At 42.8% G+C, this 19,003-nt stretch overlaps 1 protein-coding gene across 3 annotated transcripts in view; it reads left to right on the top strand.

Moving 5' to 3' along the window:
* The window catches only part of MGA (MAX dimerization protein MGA), an 83,716-nt gene that overhangs the window by 46,498 nt on the left and 18,215 nt on the right, over positions 1–19,003 (top strand). For 2 of the 3 annotated variants that reach the window (XM_075844856.1, XM_075844855.1), the window contains exons 15-18: positions 4,692–5,336; positions 12,695–12,991; positions 15,659–16,752; positions 17,054–17,163. In XM_075844856.1, the coding sequence (XP_075700971.1) occupies positions 4,692–5,336; positions 12,695–12,991; positions 15,659–16,752; positions 17,054–17,163 (2,146 nt within the window). The remainder of the gene's footprint in view (positions 1–4,691; positions 5,337–12,694; positions 12,992–15,658; positions 16,753–17,053; positions 17,164–19,003) is intronic. The other variant, XM_075844857.1, reaches the window with a different exon arrangement.

Below are 19,003 nucleotides of genomic sequence, written 5' to 3'. Positions count from 1 at the left end.
CACATAAGGGAGGATACCCTTTGTGGATTTTGGGCAGGCTATAAAAACACGCCATGACAGGAAATTGTGGGTACAGGAACCCAAACTCACTTGCACTAATCAAAGATCTGCTCTTTGCATCACTCAGAATGCCCAGCAACTCTTTCTTGAATAGTGCTGTAGGGTTGTCCTTTAAAATGGTGTAACAGTCATGGTTAAGTAAAATGTCCTCACACATTTTTTTATAATCATCCCTACTCATGACCACAATGTTCCCACCTTTATCAGATGCCTTTAGAACAATGTTTTGTTTTTTCTCTAGAGTGGTCAGAGCTAATCGTTCGGACCAAGACAAGTTGTTATCTATGCCCCTACTGTCCTGACTAAGATTTTTAATCTCATCTCCCACCATCTCCACAAATAAATCCACATTGGTAAAGTCTCCTATAGGTGGCAGCTTTCTACTCTTCATTTTAAGATTGGTGAAAGGACCTAAACCTGGGGCTCTACCAGATTCCTCTAATAACCCCTCTAAGGCCACAAGGCCTTCCATGTCAGACTCTTCTAGCCCTAATTCCATACATTTCTTCCTATTATGGTGTTTGAAAAATTTGATCCATTTGAGTTTGCGAGCAAATAAATTAAGATCCTTTATCCAAGAGAATGAGTCAAATTTAACTGTGGGGACAAAGGAAAGTCCCTTTTCTAATAATGTATTCTCTGATGCACTCAAAATATATTCAGATAGGTTAATGATTTGTAGCCTATCCATATTTTTTCCCTTCACTAATCCTTTTGTCCCCTCAGCATATAGCGGGAAATGGGGGGATTGTTGGCTAAAAAATTACCACTATTAGAAGAGGCTCTGGCACGGCCTCTATTTCTACCTCTAACTCCTCCCCTAAATTTTTGTTTCCCACCGCTACCACCAAAGAAAGGGCCCACTCTTTCAGAGTCTGTTGTTTCACTCTCTGATGTGGAAGGGTCAGATTCCCTCGGCCCCCTATTGGTCTGTTGATATTGCTGTTGTTGTGTGTTAACAAAATCGTAGGCTTTTTTCTCCCTGAATTCCTGTATGTCTCTCTGGAATTGGAAGTGTTTACGTTCTTTTAAATGATTAGTGAACCTTTCTAAAGTTTGTTGAAGGATTTTATCTTTTTTATCAAAACCAGGGGTGTCTACCAGGGACTTAGCTGCCTCAATCTCTTTTTTAAGCTCGACACTAATAGAGTCAAACTGGACTTTCTCTTCCTCTACTAAAATCTGCATCAGCCTAAGTGAGCTCCCTGTGATCTCCTGTTCCCACCTTTCTTTTATATTAATGGTTTTTAATCTTGATGCTGGAACAATGGGGACCCTAAGGCCTCTGGGAACTATCTTATTTTTTAAATAGTTTTCCAGACTCTGAATCTCCCACCAGCTTCTAGTGTAATCCTTATGCAATCTATTAAGGTTTTTAAAGGTAGATTTAAGAGATGCACCCTGAACTGTATACACCAGTTCACATTCAGAAAAGACACTTTTAGCCTCACTCATCCACCCTTCTGTGTTTAAATCAGAGAGTGCAAAGGCTGCCATACCCAGATATAATGAAATTATTTAACTGTATGGACTAAATGTAATTTCACTGTATAAATTGATAGAAATCTAATTGTGCTCCCACAATATGAAAAAATTAAATATAAGGTTCACTGAGAATTGTCATTTCTAGATTTGAAAATTATAAAAACAGAAGAAGGCACAATCCGTACCAAGGTACATCGGAAAGAAACAGCAACCAATAGTTTCTTGCAATGGAATAGTTGTCATCCTTATCCCCTCAAACGTGGCATTCCGAAAGGCCAATTTATGAGAGTACGTAGGAATTGTAGCTCTATGGGTGATTTTGAGTGCCAGGCCCAGGAACTCAAAACAAGATTGAAGGATAGAGGTTTCCCCAAGAGTGTTATTAGGAAGGCCTATGAGGGAGCAAGGGATGCAGACAGGCAATGTCTCCTGGTTCCTAAAAAACGGAAAGAAGAACAGGTTACGAGACTCATAGGCACCTATGATTCCAAACAAAATGATATTATGCAGATCCTGAAAAGGTATTGGCGTATTCTCAGTTCTGATACAGATCTGGTAGATCAGATCACACAGTGGCCGTCTGTCACGTATCGGAGAGGGAAAAACATTAGGGACAGAGTCATGCACAGTTGTTTTGACCCCATTTCACCTAGGGGTACGTGGCTAGATAGACAAATACCAGGCACTTTTAGATGTGGTAGCTGTAAAGCTTGTGATTTGATTTTTAAAGGGAATAGCTTCACCAGTGTTGCTACACAGAAAAAATACAATATTCGGGATTTTGTCAATTGCAAGACAGCGGGAGTGGTTTACCTAATTACATGCCCATGCCCCCTAAATTATGTGGGTAAAACAGCACGACAATTTTGTCGCCGGATTAGGGAGCATGTTGGAGATATTATCCATGTTAGGGACACCCCAATATCTAGGCACGTGCATGCTAAACATCAAGGCCAGGCAGCATGTTTAAAGTTTCAAGCAATTGAACTTATTAGACCCCCTAAAAGAGGAGGGGACTGGGACAACCTGATCTTACGTAAAGAAGCCCAATGGATCCATAGACTGGCATGTATACAACCAGCAGGTTTAAACGAGCAGACTAATTATACATGTTTTATTTAATATGCAATACTAATCCCCTTTTAGGTGTCCAACCTTTACTTGGGTTGCCTCTAGGGTGGGTGAGTTTCATTTGCATAGTGTACTAATTTTGAGATGGCCATACTGGTCAGCCGACACATAAAGAGATCGTTTGTCAGTTTTTCCAAATGTGAGGGACTCAGTAATCTTGTCCACCTTACATGTGTTTATTTACTTTAGAGTTGCTTTGTGAGGTAGTCCACTTGCGGTGGTTAACTGTCCCGCAAGAAATACTTACAAATATATTATCATGTAGCGCTTACCTTCCTCGTGTATGGCAGTCCGGGCGATACGTCCTTGGCTTCTACTGTGCCTGCGCGTTCGGCATGATGCGGTCGATGATGACCCCTGGCTGTCAGCTGACGGCGGGGGGTCACATGGGCAGGTGTCACGAATCGAGAGGGTGTTGTGATTGGTCAGTTCATGTATTGCCGCCTAATACGAGGGGTGGAGTTTAGGTGTTTATAGTAACCCAGCGCCTGCAATGAAGTATGCCGTTGACATCGATACGTGCATCTTCCCGTGACGCACAGCAGAATATCTGCTGTTGAATACCATTATCGCTGGTGATGAGGCCAGAGTTACCAAGATACGGACCCCTGAGGATGAGTATCTGAAACGCGTAGGGTCGTTTATTGTTTATGGAATGTCTGCATAGGGGACAGTCATATTGTGTTACACCCAGCGCTAGGAGATCCGATTTTTTTCGGACACCGGTGCTTTATTTGGGGATTGTACTACTGTTGTGCCCAGGGTATATGCTGATTCCAGACAAATATCGTTACAAACACTGAGATATATGTATCCTAATGACTCAGTGTTTCTTGTTTAATACATTTCTTAAATTTTCACAGTGGGGCTCATGTCACAGTGGTGTGTTACCCCTGTTTTTAAATAAGTTACTATTAAAAGGTATATTTTACTCAGTTGTCACCTCAGTGAACCCAGGACCTGTGACTAGGTCATATATGTTGAACTGGTTTACTGACCTGAATAGGGTGGTCAATTTGGCCCACTGTTGTGTTGGCGCCCCCTGTGTTAACTTGCTGTAGTTAGCCAACAGGGCGTGAACTACCCTCAACTACCCTTTTTTCTTCTTCCTTGGACTCTTCCGTTCCAGAGATATGGTCCACTGTTGTGTTGGCTCCCTATACGCTAATTTTCTGTAGTTAGCCAATGGGGTGGAGCTTGCTTCCCTGCCTGTGATGCTGACCAATGTCAGCGTGAGGCAGCTTGAGGGTAGTTCACGCCCTGTTGGCTAACTACAGCAAATTAGCACAGGGGGCGCCAACACAACAGTGGGCCAAAAAAGAAAAACGGTGCTGGAATGAGGGAGACAGCACTATTCAGGTCAGTAAACCAGTTTAACTTACATGATCTAGTGACAGGTCCTCTCCTCTTTAACTAGTTGTTCGTTTACGGTTCATTCATAGTCTTGGTGGAACTTGACAGAACTTGGATAACTGTGCAAAGAAGAATGAGGAAAACTTGCAGGATATTATTAATATTATGATTATTATATATTTTAAAGGGCTATTAACTTCCAGGGGGCTGTACAAATGAAATACAGAGGAGTTTAAATACATAACATGAATAAATTATAAAAACAAGCAGGCAGATTAAATATGAGTTTACTGAGTGGAAGGCTGGTAGAGAAGGGGAGAGGACCCTGCCTGCTTACTATGTACGAGAGGGGGAAAAAACGGCCGTAATAAGACATGTCCGTTCTTTTTTTCGGTCCAGGCTCCTGGGCAATGCACGGACCGTGGAAACCACGGTTGTGTGCATGGGCCCATTAAAATTAATGGGGCCGCAATTCACCCGCACATTTGCGGGTGAATTGCGGCCGCAAAAGTACGTTCGTGGGCCCTAGTGTTCAAATCTGGCAAACTTGTAATGAAAGAATTAAGGAAGGGGCACGCCCTGAAGTTTGTCCTAACTTTCTTCCATAGTTAAGATGAGATATTAGTTGGGAGATGTTGACATACAGATGTTCTGCTTTGCAGCTGCACAATCCAGGCCTAGCAGCATGTGCACTCAGTTTCTCATGAGTGATGTTGGATCAATGCACCAGAAAAGTCCTGGAATCAGCTCGCCTGAATCCACCATAGTTGGGTCACCAAAACTGAGCACCCAATCTACTTGGCTATTATTCGTCTCTCCTAATGTGGCAGCGGGCAAGAAAGCCCCAGCTATTACTACTACTACTTCTTCTTCTATGAAGCTGCCATCTTTATCTTCTCCGTCACTCTTTTCTGCTGGCTCAAGCACTCTATCACCCTCCAAAAAGAAAGCAACACCTTCACTCCCAACCTTAATGCGTGTCACAAAACTGGTAACAAAAGGCTCTTCTCTCTCCATACCTGCAGGAATAGTAGAAGCAAACGACGCCCAGGCAATAACCTTGACATCAGTTCCTTCCACTAAGGACACTGTTTTGACACCACCAGTACTGTCTCCAACTTTGGTCAAATTCTCTGCCACTACAGGGAATACATCATCGATCTCCCTTTCCAATAACCCTGGTATTAATAAAAGCCTTGCTACTTCAATAACAACAAGTTTGCTAGTATCACCCAATGTGCCACGACTCGGATCAGTAGCTTCTCAGGTTGGATTAAACATCGCATCTCCAATGACTGTAAAATCAGGTGAGTTTTTTTAAAATGTATTTTTATTTGTTGGTTTTTAATTTTCCATTTATAGGACTGTTTTTCAATCATTGTTTCTTATTGTGAAATGGTTAATAACTTTTCAACAAACATTGCATTACTCAATAGTACAAGCAAATATAAGAAATTTTGTAATATATCTTACTCAAGAAAAATGCCTTTCTCCACTTTACTGCTTTTTCCATCTCCTTAAAGGGAATGTGTCGCAAATGAAACCTTTTTTTTTTAAGTGTCATTACTTATTTCTATTATATTTTTTAAGTTTTTTGCTGTATTTTTTTTTTTTTTCCGTATGGTGGAAAGTATTAAAAATTAAATAATAATTTGACATGTTTTCCAATGTTGGCCACCAGAGGGAGCACTTCCCAGAATTACAGCAAGGTGAATAAGGCAAAGCAACCTGACTCACAGCTGCTGTAAATGTGGGAGGGAACCTCACCCCCCCTCTCACAAGCCAGGTAAAGGTGTCTTCAAATTGCTAAGCAGTGCCTGGCAGCCATATTGGGTGTGATTCTGCAGCTGGAAGAAGTTGGGCTTTATTCAGACGAACGTGAATTACGTCCGTGCAACGCGCGTGATTTGCACGCGCGTTGCACGGACCTATATTAGTCTATGGGGCCGTGCTGACATGTCCGTGATTTTTACTCAGCGTGAGTCCGCTGAAAAAAAGTCACAACATGTCCGTTCTTTGAGCGTTTTTCGCGCATCACGCACCCATTGAAGTCAATGGGTGCGTGAAAACCACGCATGTCGCACGGAAGCACTTCCGTGCGAACAGCGTGATTTGCGCAACAGCTGTCAAAAGGATGAATGAAAACAGAAAAGCATCACGTGCTTTTCTGTTTACAAACATCCAAATGGAGTGTCATAATGATGGCGGCTGCGCGAAAAGCACGCAGCCGCGCATCATATGCTGCTGCCCCACGGAGCTGTTAAGTGGCCTTTGCGCACACAAAACGCCGAATTTTTTTTGCGTGAGCAAAAACGGCACGCTCGTGTGAATGAGGCCTTATAGTACACACCAAAAGGCTAAGTGTATGTTCACACGCTTACTAAACAAAGGGAAAACAGCTCCTGATTTTCAGCCATTTTTTAATCAAACTCGCGTTTTTTAACGGCCGTTTTTGGAGCTGTTTTTCTATAAAGTCAATGAAAAACGGCTCCAAAAACGTCCCAAGAAGTGATGTGCACTTCATTTTGGTCGGGCGTCTTTTTACGTGCCGTTTTTGGAAAACTACCACGTAAAAAACGCCCTGTCGGAACAGAACGCCGTATTTCCCATTGAAACCAATGGGCAGATGCTTGTAGGCGTTCTGCTTCCGATTTTTCAGCTGAAAACATTGTGTGTGAACATACCCCTAGGGTATGTGCACACGCTAACTGCATTTACGTCTGAAATGACGGAGCTGTTTTCAGGAGAAAACTGCTCCGTCATTTCAGACGTAATTGCTCGTACTTGCGTTTTGCAAGGCGTCAATTACGGCCGTAATTTGGAGCTGTTCTTCATTGAATTCAATGAAAAACGGCTCAAATTACGTCCCAAGAAGTGTCCTGCACTTCTTTGCCGAGGCTGTTATTTTACGTGCCGTCTTTTGACAGCGACGCGTAAAATTACAGGTCGTCGGCACAGTACGTCGGCAAACCCATTCAAATGAATGGTCAGATGTTTGCCGACGTATTGGAGCCGTCTTTTCAGGCGTAAATCGAGGCGTAAAATGCCTCGTTTACGCCTGAAAATAGGTCGTGTGAACCCAGCCTTAGAATGATGAAAGTGAAGTGAATGACTTTTCAGTTGACCGGTTCACACGCCGTGTATTTGACATGTTTTTTTTTTTTTGCACATTTTACGTGCAAAAAAAAACACATAAAAAACGCTTGATTACACTTGATTTTGTGTGTTTGGGGGATGTGTGTGTGTGTGTTCTCGCCGCTGATTCTTCAAAACAGCTGATAAGCGGCTATGAAGTATCAGCGGCGCCCGTGCACACTCCACTCTGCCACACACACACGGGAAAAGTCTTAAAGGGGTCGTCCAGGAAAACATGGCGCCGCACCTGTCCTCAGGTCGTGTGTGGTATTACAGCTCTGTCCTATTCACTTCAATGGAGGTGAACTGCAATACCAGACACAACCTGAGGACAGGTGCGGCGCTGTGTCTCCAATCCGGACACCCCTTCTGTCCTGAGATGACCCGACGGGGGAGGCGGGTGTCAGAGCCACCCACCGCCATCACCGCAGACAGAACCACACAACTATGGCATGAGGGCAGGGCTTGTCCTGAGTGCACTGTCTCTTGTTATGGACAGAGTTATAGTCACATGAACCCCGTCTGATGAACCGGTAACCTAGGTCCGATCACATCACAGAGGGGGTCACCAAAAACCCTGTGCACCCTCAGCCCGTCCATCCAGCCCTTTCCTGGTTATATCTGCGTCTGGGAAAGCTGGGTGACCACCATTACCCCTCATACTGGAGTGTTTAGGGATGTGACTAATGAACCTCTCACACTCCAGTAGGAGGGGTAATGGTGGTCACCCAGCTTTCCCAGACCCCTGAACGGTAAATCTGTCTAATTGTGCTGAGACTGAGAGGTTCATTAGTCACATCCCCAAACAGTCTCAGAACAACTAGAGGGATTTACCGTTCAGGGGTCTGGGAAAGCTGGGTGACCACCATTACCCCTCCTACTGGAGTGTGAGAGGTTCATTAGTCACATCCCTAAACACTCCAGTAGGAGGGGTAATGGTGGTCACCCAGCTTTCCCAGATGCAGATATAACCAGGAAAGGGCTGGATGGACGGGCTTCACACAAGGGGGGGGGGGGGGCGTTTCGGGGGAGGGGGCGTCGGGTGGGGGTGCCCGTCGGGGGTCACGAGAGCGGGGGTCTGTGAGGTAGAGAGTGGGACATGCAGAGACACACATCTTACCTGCAGTGCAGCTGGTCTTCAAGATGGCGCCTGCTCTCTCCCTGCAAACCGCTGCTCTGCTCTGTGTGACTCTGACCTGCGTCTGCGCAGGACAGAGCCATAGTGCAAAGTCAATGGGACGGGTCCCGTTCATTGACTCCTATGGACTGAGCTGCCGTATTCCATGTCTGTATGTGTCGTTAATCGACACATACAGAAATGGAAAAAAAAATGGCAGCCCCATAGGGAAGAAAAAGTGTAAAAATAAAAAAAAGTAACACACAAACACACAAATTAATACAAACGTTTTTAATAAAACACTAACATCAAACTGATATTAAAAAAAAAAATTTGGTGACACTGTTCCTTTAATATGACACTGACTATTAGCTCACTGAGGGATCAGGTTACAGTTGCGCATAGAAGTCTGTGAGGAGGGGACGAGTGAGCAGCACTGCTCATTACTGCTGTGTAATCTTCTCCATTTTGCTGCTGTGATTGAGATAGGAGAGCAGGATTATCCTCTTCTCTGTGTATAGAAGACATGACAGCAGTTAGGCTCCGTCCAGTAGCTCAGAGAAAACAGAATTAGCGATACAGCCTGCAGAGGGGTGAACTACAAAGAAAAAAAAAAATGCCACATACAAGTCATAAAATGGTCAAAAATGGTGTCATTCCTCATGTACACACACGACCGCTTATTATAAAACATCACCTGAAAGGTTAGGTACGCTTTAAAGCCACTTTGTAACCTCAAAAAATTCCCTAAACTACAGTAATCCGTCAATAGCTTAAAGAGAACCTTTCACCTCCCCATACATGTGCAGCATGTAATGGGGAGGGCTGCACAAACCCTGGGGCACTTTACATTTATTTTTCTACCTCCCTCCGTTATTTAGATATCGGTGGCGTTATATTTGGCGTCCGATATTTAAATAACCCCCTGAACTGTCAACGGGGCATGTACTGGCAAGGGGGCGTGTTACTATGGCTGTGACACTGTCCAATCAGATATGGACCGTGCCACCGCAAGTGCGAGGAGAGTGAGTGCAGCCCTCCCCATTACATGCTGCACTCAGCTGCACATGTATGGGGAGGTGAAAGGTTCTCTTTAAAAGATGCTGATTCCGAATCTGCAATTTTTATCTTTCTACTCACCTGCATTCCCCCGCCGTAAGGTCACCAACTGGCCGCTCACTGCATGCTGATGCATAGAGTGGACTACGAAGCTCGGCAATATATTGGAGAGGACTACTAAGACCCGTCATCCGCATGCAACGCACGGCTTGTTTGTAGACTTACAGCCGGGTGCAAGTGAGTAGAAAGATAAAAAAATGATGTATTTAGAATCTGCGTCTTTTAATCTATTTCTTGATTACTGTCATTTAGGGGAGGTTTCCCTTTTAAGTTTACATTTTGTGTTCTATATTTTAATTCTACTGTAATTACTAGACAGGTTTCTTTAAACATAGAGATGTGATATTTTATGCAAAAAATGCTAAGTTTTATCCTTTTTTAATTATTTTATTTTTTTAACAGTTTCCTGCCAAGGACTTGGCTCGTAGGCCCTGGCAGTGAGGCACTTCGGTGGCCAAGGATGTATTTGATATGTCCTTGATAGGAACAGCTCTAGCTCAGACTAGATCTGCAATCTAGGTCTTGGTTTAAAGCTAAGATTCTTGCCGTGTGGAGGGGGGAGGGGAAACGGTGGACGTGTAGAACGAGAAGGAGAATGTGTTCCTCCTACTGTCCCTGTATGGCTGTAGATTCTCCCAGGGGGAGGGGTAACATTAACTTTTGTTCGTGTTATCACCCCCACTTATCAATCCGAGAGCATACATGCTTTCTGAATGTCACATTTGTTTATTTTTTTCAGAAAAGGACTGAGATGAGCGGTAGCCGGCCCATCTGAGCCGTTTATTGACTCCACGACCCAGACGGTTTCCAGCGTCCGGATCGCTGCGTCAAATAAGTCACACTAAGCACCCTCACCACACGAACACACAAACCTCAATAAAGTTTGTACATTTTACACTGTCCCTATCCTGTTCAAACCCAATCCTTAGCGTAAAATATGCTGACTGCTTCCCTAGAGATACATGTTAGTCATACCGATAATGATTATAACTAGAGCGGAATACATTTCTAATTAGGTTTAGGCAGGGCCGGCGTCAACACCCGGCGAACCCGGGCAAGTGCCGGGGCCCATTACCCTTGGGGGGGGCACACTTGGCTGCCGGGTGCTGATGCTGCAGTCATGGCTCCATCAGGAGTGGAATCCCCGGCCAGAGAGTTGCCGACGCTCTGGTTGGTGATTCTGCTCCTGGACGAGCCCCAGACAGTGGCATAGCTGAAGCAGCAGCACTGCGATAAATGAATCTAATACTTTGCTGGGCAGGCCCGCCCACTGTGCTGTCGTCGGACTCCTCCTGGAAAGGAATCCCCAGCCAGAGCGTCGGCAATGCTCTGGCTGGGCATTCCACTCCTAGAGGGAGCCCCAATGGCGCTATCTACAAGTAGGGGGGGCTGTGTGGCACCACCAGGCAGGGGGGCTGTGTGGCACTACCAGGGAGGGGGGCTGTTTATCATTATCTGGGAGGGGGCTTTGTGGCACTAGGGGGCAGGGCTGTGTGGTACTACTTGGGAGGGGGCTGTGTGGCACTACCTAGGTGGGGGGGTGTGTGGCACTATCTACAGAGGGCACTAAATATATGGGGGTGCAAAATAGGGGCCTGACTTCTATATGGGGGCATAAACAGGGCCTAACTTCTTTGTGGGGGCACAACGTTTTCTGCCATTGTACTGCTGCCGCGAGTTCCCCCGCAATGGGGCCCACTAAGTCTTTGTCGCCCAACGGTCCAAATAAACCTGGAGCCGGCCCTGGGTTTAGGGATTTGCAAGTAATGATTAGGGTTAGGTTTTGTTCACACGTTGCAGTCAATTTGTGATTTTTGCTGCCATTTTTGCGGAATTGTGGCAAAATGAAATAATTTTTTATTTTTAAATCGCAGCAATAAAAAAAGGGTATTTGACCACGGCATTTAAGAGCAGCCTTAAACTTTGCATAGGGGGATGGAAAATGATATACCTATATAATCCCTAATTAAATTTGCATGCAAAAATTGGTTTGTGCATTCATGCAGTTTTGGCGTTTCTTTTAACACACACCTGTGAACGTAGACGTGTGGTATGTATGAACATCTTACAGTTCTTTGCAGGGTACATTTTATTTGCATAAGGGGTCAACTTGAGTATGTATTGTAGTAGCAAATTAAAAATTTCATGCAATTTTTGCTTATGATCATGCTTGATGTAAAGGAGGCTGTGTGTATAAATGAAGTTGTATTTTTATACATAGTATGCTGTGCGTTCCCAAAATGTAAATTTTGTTAGCATAGCAGCTGTGTGCAGTATATATTTTTAACACATTTGTGGGTGATGGACAAGTATTTTGTGGGATATTTTTTTTATTTTTTTTTTTTATGTAGACATGTGTTATATATGAATGAATTCTACACACCTTGATCTATTTCCACATTGTTTTTGCGTTAAAAATACCTCTAATTGTACGTGAGTTTTAGGCACAAATATGTTTTAATGCATCTAAAAATTAAATTCAAATTATACCTGTTTGTCACAAAGTTATGTGAAGGTGGACATCGCTTCAAACAGCCCGTCAAGAGAATTGCAATCGTCAGGTTGTCTTCTTTCAGGAAATATATAAGATTTGGGCATGCACTAACTTTTTAAGCTGTGTATATAGTTCCTTTATTTTATAAGGTTGTTTCTTTTTTTATTTTCTATAAATTACTAGCTTAAAACTCGGTTTTTTGGTCTGTTCAATTCTGGTGATTTTATGAAGGTCTGCATATAGACATAAGTGGTATGTATGAACTTTGCACTTATTGATCTTTTATTTTTAGGTCATGTGGTGCTTTTAATTTTCTACTTGGATCAAACTTTTTTAGGCAAAATAATCAATTTGTATGCATTTTTTTTAATGAAAAATTTAATTTTGACACAAAATTGCATGACGATGCCTGTGTGTATTAAGTGCTAAATGACATTTTGACAATGTGCCAGGTGTCTACTTTCACAAAATATATAGGTATGTGGGGTTGTTTTTTTTTATTTTGTAATTTAGGTTTAATTTGGACATGTATAAAGTGTGAAAATGTTCTTGACTAACAGGTGTAAAATGGCTAAAAACTCACGGCAGCGAAAGGTTTAATACAAACAAACACAATAAAAAGTTTCTTAAAATTCACTGTTCTACCAATGTGTGCAAAAAACAAAACCGAAGTCCTCTTTAAGGACCACATTTTAATGTCAATGGCTAGGGCATAAATCCCAGACACCATCCATTTGATCTATGTTGCAGTTACATGCTTACATTTATAGCTAATTTTGTTTTTATCTTAAACATTACAGTCGGAGCTTCAACTGTATCCGCATCAAGTCCTTCAGGAGTGACCCCAGGATTAGAAAAACGGTTAGGCCCTCAACTTCTATTAATTCCGGTAAACAATGCCTCTGCTCCTGCTCGACCTACAAAGTGTGTGCAGACGTCTGCCGGACAGAAGATGGTCTTACAGCCCATAAAGAGTGCTAATGGTGTCACTTTATTTAGGCATCCCAATGGCCAGATTATTCAGCTTGTGCCATTGCAGCAAGTTAATTCTGCCAATATTCAACCAAGCATCCAGCAATATGTTATCCGTAATACAGGTATAAAGAATGTAATCTGCCATATCTCTAATGTTTGCTAATTTGGATAGTTTAATAGACAGTAACGTTTCAAACAATTCATGTTAATCTAATAGTATACCCGATTTATATATGCATTTCGTAATTTGCTTACTGCTAGAATTTGCATGGATATAATAACTAAATTCTGAGTGATGTTACTGGCACTAGGTGTCTTCCTTCCTGTAATCTGCTGTCCACCCCCTGTTTCCAAGCAAAATACGTATTTAGTTACAGTGCAGAGGAGACTAACTGCAGGAAGTGGGGTGGAGTCTTTCAAAGCACACTCCAGTGTCTTCGAAGCCTGCCCATAAAAGTCTATGGAGAGGGGAGGGGGAGCAGGAGGAGAGAGAGAGAACCAGATGCTGCTGCCCTAAATAGTTGATGGAGAGTGTAGTGGGGAGACGGAGGAGGGAGCAGAGAGAGAGATGAGACGAAGGCTACTGGTAAGATTTATGTCACCCCATTGTGCTGGATTCTCAGCTACAATGCTCGTTAGTGCTGTATAATATCCTCCATGCTGCTACTTTTAAGGCCAGATTCACACGAGCATGTGCATTTTGCGCACGAAAAAAACGCGTTTTGCGCGCGTTGCAGTTCCGTGTGTCATCAGTGAATGGTGCGTGGCTGCGTGATTTTCATGCATATGCCATCCTTATGACACGCGGTTTGATGTTTAGAAAAAGAAATTAAGGAAGTGCTTTTATTTTTTCCTTCATTTCTTTATCTACTGTTGCGCGAATCACGCGTGACACACGGAAGTGCTTCCGTGTGCTGCGCGTGATTTTCACGCACCCATTGACTTCAGTGGGTGCCTGATGCGCGGAAAAACGGCCAAGTATAGGACATGTCGTGAATTTTACGCAGCGGACATACGCTGCGTGAAAATCACGGACTGTCTGAACGGCCCCATAGACTAACAGGTCCGTGCGAGGCGTGATTTTCACGCGCGTATCACGGACGTTAAATACGCTTGTGTAAATAAGACCTTAGAGTGTGCTACAGAATGTTCTCTGCTCTGTGTGTTCTGTGTATGGGAGTAAACGGAGAATGACAGACAGATCCTACAGAGGGGAAGACTGCTAAAGCTTTCCATATATAAGTCCTATAATGGTCAGGTATTGTGTTATTACTCGTGCACAAATATGACCGCTTATTCTGAAAAGTTGGGTACACTTAAATATTTCCTTCTAAAATGGAAATATTAGCCTTTAAAATGTCCTGTTATTTTAGTTGCATTCTACAGTTTTGCATATTGCCATGGAAGACTGGAGGACTCTGATACAACCCCTATGGGTACAAAAATGGATGCCTTTAGTGGTTGTAAATCATGTGTTATCCATGTAGAAGTCAAGATACTCACAAAGGTTGAGTAGGATTTTAACCCCTTCCTGACATTTGACATAAATGTACGTCATAGCCAGGAAGGGGAAGTATCGCTACATACCCAGTAGGTGTCGACTGTATATCACAGACGACACCGTACTGTAACACTAATTTAAAAACATTTTACCAAATGGTTTTTCTTTTTTATGTTGTTAAACATAATTAAAAAATCGTATTAACCCACAGAATAAATGTGACATGTAATTTTTTGCTGCACGGTGAACGCCCTAAAGAAAAACCCAAACAACCATGGAGGAATTGCTATTTATTTTCCGTTCCACCCTAAAAAGCATATCTTTTTGTTCCTTTGTTTCCCAGTACAAAATAAAAATGTCTGTTTATTATTTATTTTGTAATTATATATCTGAGCACTAAATGTTCTTTCATCCAATGAAAATGTGGTCCCTGAAATAAAATCTTAGACACTGCCTATTAAAGGTGTTATTTATAAAGGTGCAATTTATATTGGTGGCCTATCCTTTGGTTCCCGGGTGCATACAGTATTGCTGAAATGCAAGTTTAGCAGAAGCACTCGGGAACAGTTGCCAGTTCCCGAGTGCAGGCGGGGATTTGGACAGTGCTGTGCATGCGCAGTAGCAGCTACAGGCTTGTAGTCACGCCAAGTACTCGGGAATAATCGGAAGTTCCCAAGTGCAAATGAAATAAAGCGCGTTCATGAGAACATTGATAGCGACCACAAAGCCATACTGTGGTCGGGATGTGTCTTTTCCTGACCATAGCCAGAGGAATGGGTTATGGTTGGATCCAAGGGCAACCAGTAACCCAACAAAACTTCTGACAGAGATATGGTAATAATATATCTTTATAACAGTACAGTTTAGAAATTGACATGTAATTTCACAAATGCATAACTGCCATTTATGGGCACATTTAACTATATTTTAGTTCGTAGGAAAACCCTGTTAAGGGGGAGCTGAAAAGTTTGTCATTGAGTTCAATGCGATCTGTACAAATCCATTTGTAGAGAGCTCTGCCTGGTGGCGGCTGCAGGCAGCCTGAATTTGATCATGTAAATATATGGATGTGTGAAGGGAAGGAGCAGAAAAAACGGAGCTCTGACATCTTTAACGATCTATTCTAAAATTAATCCGTAGAGAATTTTGCACCTTTTTAGATTAAAAAAATGAAACCGAACAACACTTTAAATACCTAAGCTCATATTGTATTATAGAAGCCTTTTAATTTGATTTATATTTTGACATCATATAAAATTTGTTTTTATCTTTATGCATTATAACTCAGGTTCTACTATGGGTGTCAACTTTCCTCCTCCAACAAAACCTGAGCCTGCAGCCGCCACTTCTATTTCCATTCCAGCAACCTCCATTCCGCCTTCTGCTCCAACCAATTTACCTGCTGTCTCTCCTTCCAAGACGAGCCCAAATAAATCTGGGCTAACAATTATTCCACAAAATGCACCCATTTGTTCTCCATCTAGTACAGCTGCAATGAAAACAACCTCCCCTAACAGCGAGGCATCTCTTTCTTTTCCACAAGTTGTAACTTCCACTACTAGTGCACACGCTATAATTACTCCTAACGTGAAGCCCCTCAAATCAGGAGGTCTTTCCTTGACAAATGTCCCACCACCTACATCACTAAATGACAGCCCTGTAAATGCTGCTACAAAATCTAACCTAACACTAATGGGTGATAAGTCAGCAACTGTGAGTGATTCTAATAAAGATCAGCAGCTCTCTAATTCATCATTATGTCCTCTACCATCTGGTTCAAGCGAGGAAACATTTGACAAGGAAGACCGCAAAGAATGTGTAGGGCAGGCTACGTCCGAAATTGCAAATGGCAAGAATGAAGCGGAGCTGCAAAGGTCTACAAAGGAACCAATCAAATCTGTGATTCAAGAGGTCCACGCCTTGGATAAAGAGGAGCAATGCCAAAATGGACAGCAAGATCATGAACAGTCTCGCCTCAGGGTTGATTCTTTTGGTGAATTGCTTTCTTCAGATGTAGACTTTTTCCAAGAGGCTAAGAAAGATGACCAAGGTCATTTGACCGAAGGAGCCCAAGGTCCAGCAGATAAAGCTGACCGTCAACAAAGCCCACCAGATTTCAATAGTCAAGTCAAAAAAGGGGACAGTCCTGCGGCCTTAGTATCTGCGTATGTCCAACAAGTAGCTGCAGGGGTAGAGCCAAAGAAACTATTTGAAACTGGAGAGAAAGCAGAATCGTTAATAGAGCAGAGATCTGCAAAAGCACAAGTCCCTGCATTGTCATCTGATCAGAATTTACGCCGAAGTCCGCAAGTGGATGAAGAGATCGAACTATTTATTTGTGACAATAGAGAAAATCAGAGCAACCCCAATACTGACGATGAAGTAAGTTCTTCTATTTTTCCGTATTATCTGCCAACTTTAAACAATATATTGAATTTCGCCAAATATTTTATAACCACCATTTAATTTTCTCTGTTCTGCCACTGAAAGATAGCTCACAGGTTAGCTTTGAAATTGAAGGAGCCAATATATTGGGTGGAATTTTAATATTAAAGTATTTCTTTTTTAGTATGATTATGCTTTTTATTATTTATATTACCCCAACCTATTCCACAGTCATGTATAAAATGAGTAACATGGGATATAAGATTTTCATTCTGATTCTTCTACTTTTCTTATTTAGAGTGAAGTTGATGAGTCTGTGGACATTGAAACTGTGGAAGAGCTTTCTGAGAAGATAAATATAGCTCGTCTGAAGGCGTCCGCTACTACTGTTACTTTTAATAAGGACAAGTGAGAATCGCTTTTTTTATTTTTAACAAATTTGGCAATTTTGGGGTATTAACGTAAACCCACCTTGGAGAGCACTGGATGCATAAAAAAAATGCTGCAATGTTAGACTGTATAAATCCTGCTTTAGCATTAGCTGAAATTATGCAGTTAGTGGGTTACAACTGGAGGGTGAAGACATGGGTGAGCAGGATCAGGTAAGTAGCTGGGTTAATGTAGTTAGGGGCAGTAGAAAGGGGTCAAAGACAAGGAAGGCCGATCCGGTTTCTGACATTCCAGGCAAAATTGCCATTTTGGGTGATGATGCGAGGGTGTCAGTCTCAGAAATGGCAGCCCTAGTGGATACTGATCTCCCTAACAGCCGGGAGAACAGCCCAGCTAGTAGTCGGAGGGATGGTAATGCAGGTAAGCCAAGACAATTGATAGTCGTAGGGGATTCTATAATCAGGAAGACGGATAGAATTATTTGTCGCCAAGACCACCTCAACCGAATGGTTTGCTGTCTCCCTGGTGCCAGGGTTCGGCATGTGGTGGAACGGGTGGACAAATTGCTGGGAGGGGCTGGTGATGATCCAGCTGTCGTGGTCCATGTCGGTACCAACGACAGAATAAATGGTAGGTGGAGGAGCCTTAAGAATAATTTTAAAGAACTAGGCTACAAGCTGAAGGGAAGGACCTCCAAGGTTGTATTCTCAGGAATACTGCCTGTGCCATGCGCATCACAGGAAAGACAGCGGGAGCTTAGGGAGTTAAATGCATGGCTGAAGTCTTGGTGTAGAGGAGAAGGATTTGGGTTCCTAGAGCACTGGGCTGACTTTTCATTGGGGTACAAACTGTATTCTGCAGATGATTTGCACCTAAATGGAAGGGGGTCCGCTGTGCTGGGGGAGAGAATTCTAGCTGGGGTGGCGGAGTATTTAAACTAGGGCTGAGGAGGGAGGTCAATGTAGAAAAAAAAGGGGTAGCCAGGTTAGAGAGGGGTCAGACTATATTGGTGGGGGGAGAAACAGAATGTGGGGAGAGGACTAGACAACAGGATAAGGAGATCCTTTCGTTACAAAACATCAGTGTAAATAAAAAGGACCGATTAATGTCAAATCACATTTCTGATAATAAAAGTGAAAAACTGACAGGCAAGTTAAAGTGTATGTTCACAAATGCCAGAAGTCTAGCAAGTAAAATGGGGGAGCTGGAGGCCTTGATACTGGAAGAAAATATAGATATAGTTGGTGTTGCTGAAACATGGCTGGACTCTTCACATGACTGGGCTGTAAATCTACAGGGTTTTACACTTTTTCGTAAAGACAGGACAAATAGGAAAGGTGGTGGTGTATGTCTGTATGTGAGAAGTGATATGAAGGCGAGTGTGAAAGAGACAATAGTGGGTGAAGACTGTGAGGAGGTTGAAACCTTGTGGGTGGAACTAGAAAGGGAGGTAAACACTGAAAAAATTACTTTTGGTGTAATCTATAGACCCCCCAATATAACTGAGGAGATGGAAGTTCAGCTATATAAACAGATGGAGCGGGCTGCACAGGCGGGTACTGTAGTGATAATGGGAGATTTTAATTTCCGGGATATTAATTGGTGTCATGGTTCGGCTTCAACTGCAAAGGGGAGACATTTCCTCAACCTGTTGCAGGAAAATTTTATGGGCCAGTTTGTGGAAGACCCGACTAGAGGTGAAGCTCTGTTGGATCTGGTCATTTCTAATAATGCAGATCTTGTTGGGAATGTCAATGTTCGTGAAAACCTCGGTAACAGTGATCACAATATAGTTACATTTTACCTATACTGTAAAAAACAAACGCAGGCTGGGAGGGCAAAAACATTTAATTTTAAG

Source organism: Rhinoderma darwinii, chromosome 12, assembly GCF_050947455.1.
Source record: "Rhinoderma darwinii isolate aRhiDar2 chromosome 12, aRhiDar2.hap1, whole genome shotgun sequence".
Lineage (NCBI taxonomy): Eukaryota > Metazoa > Chordata > Amphibia > Anura > Rhinodermatidae > Rhinoderma > Rhinoderma darwinii.
This window is presented reverse-complemented; position numbering and strand designations above follow the sequence as displayed.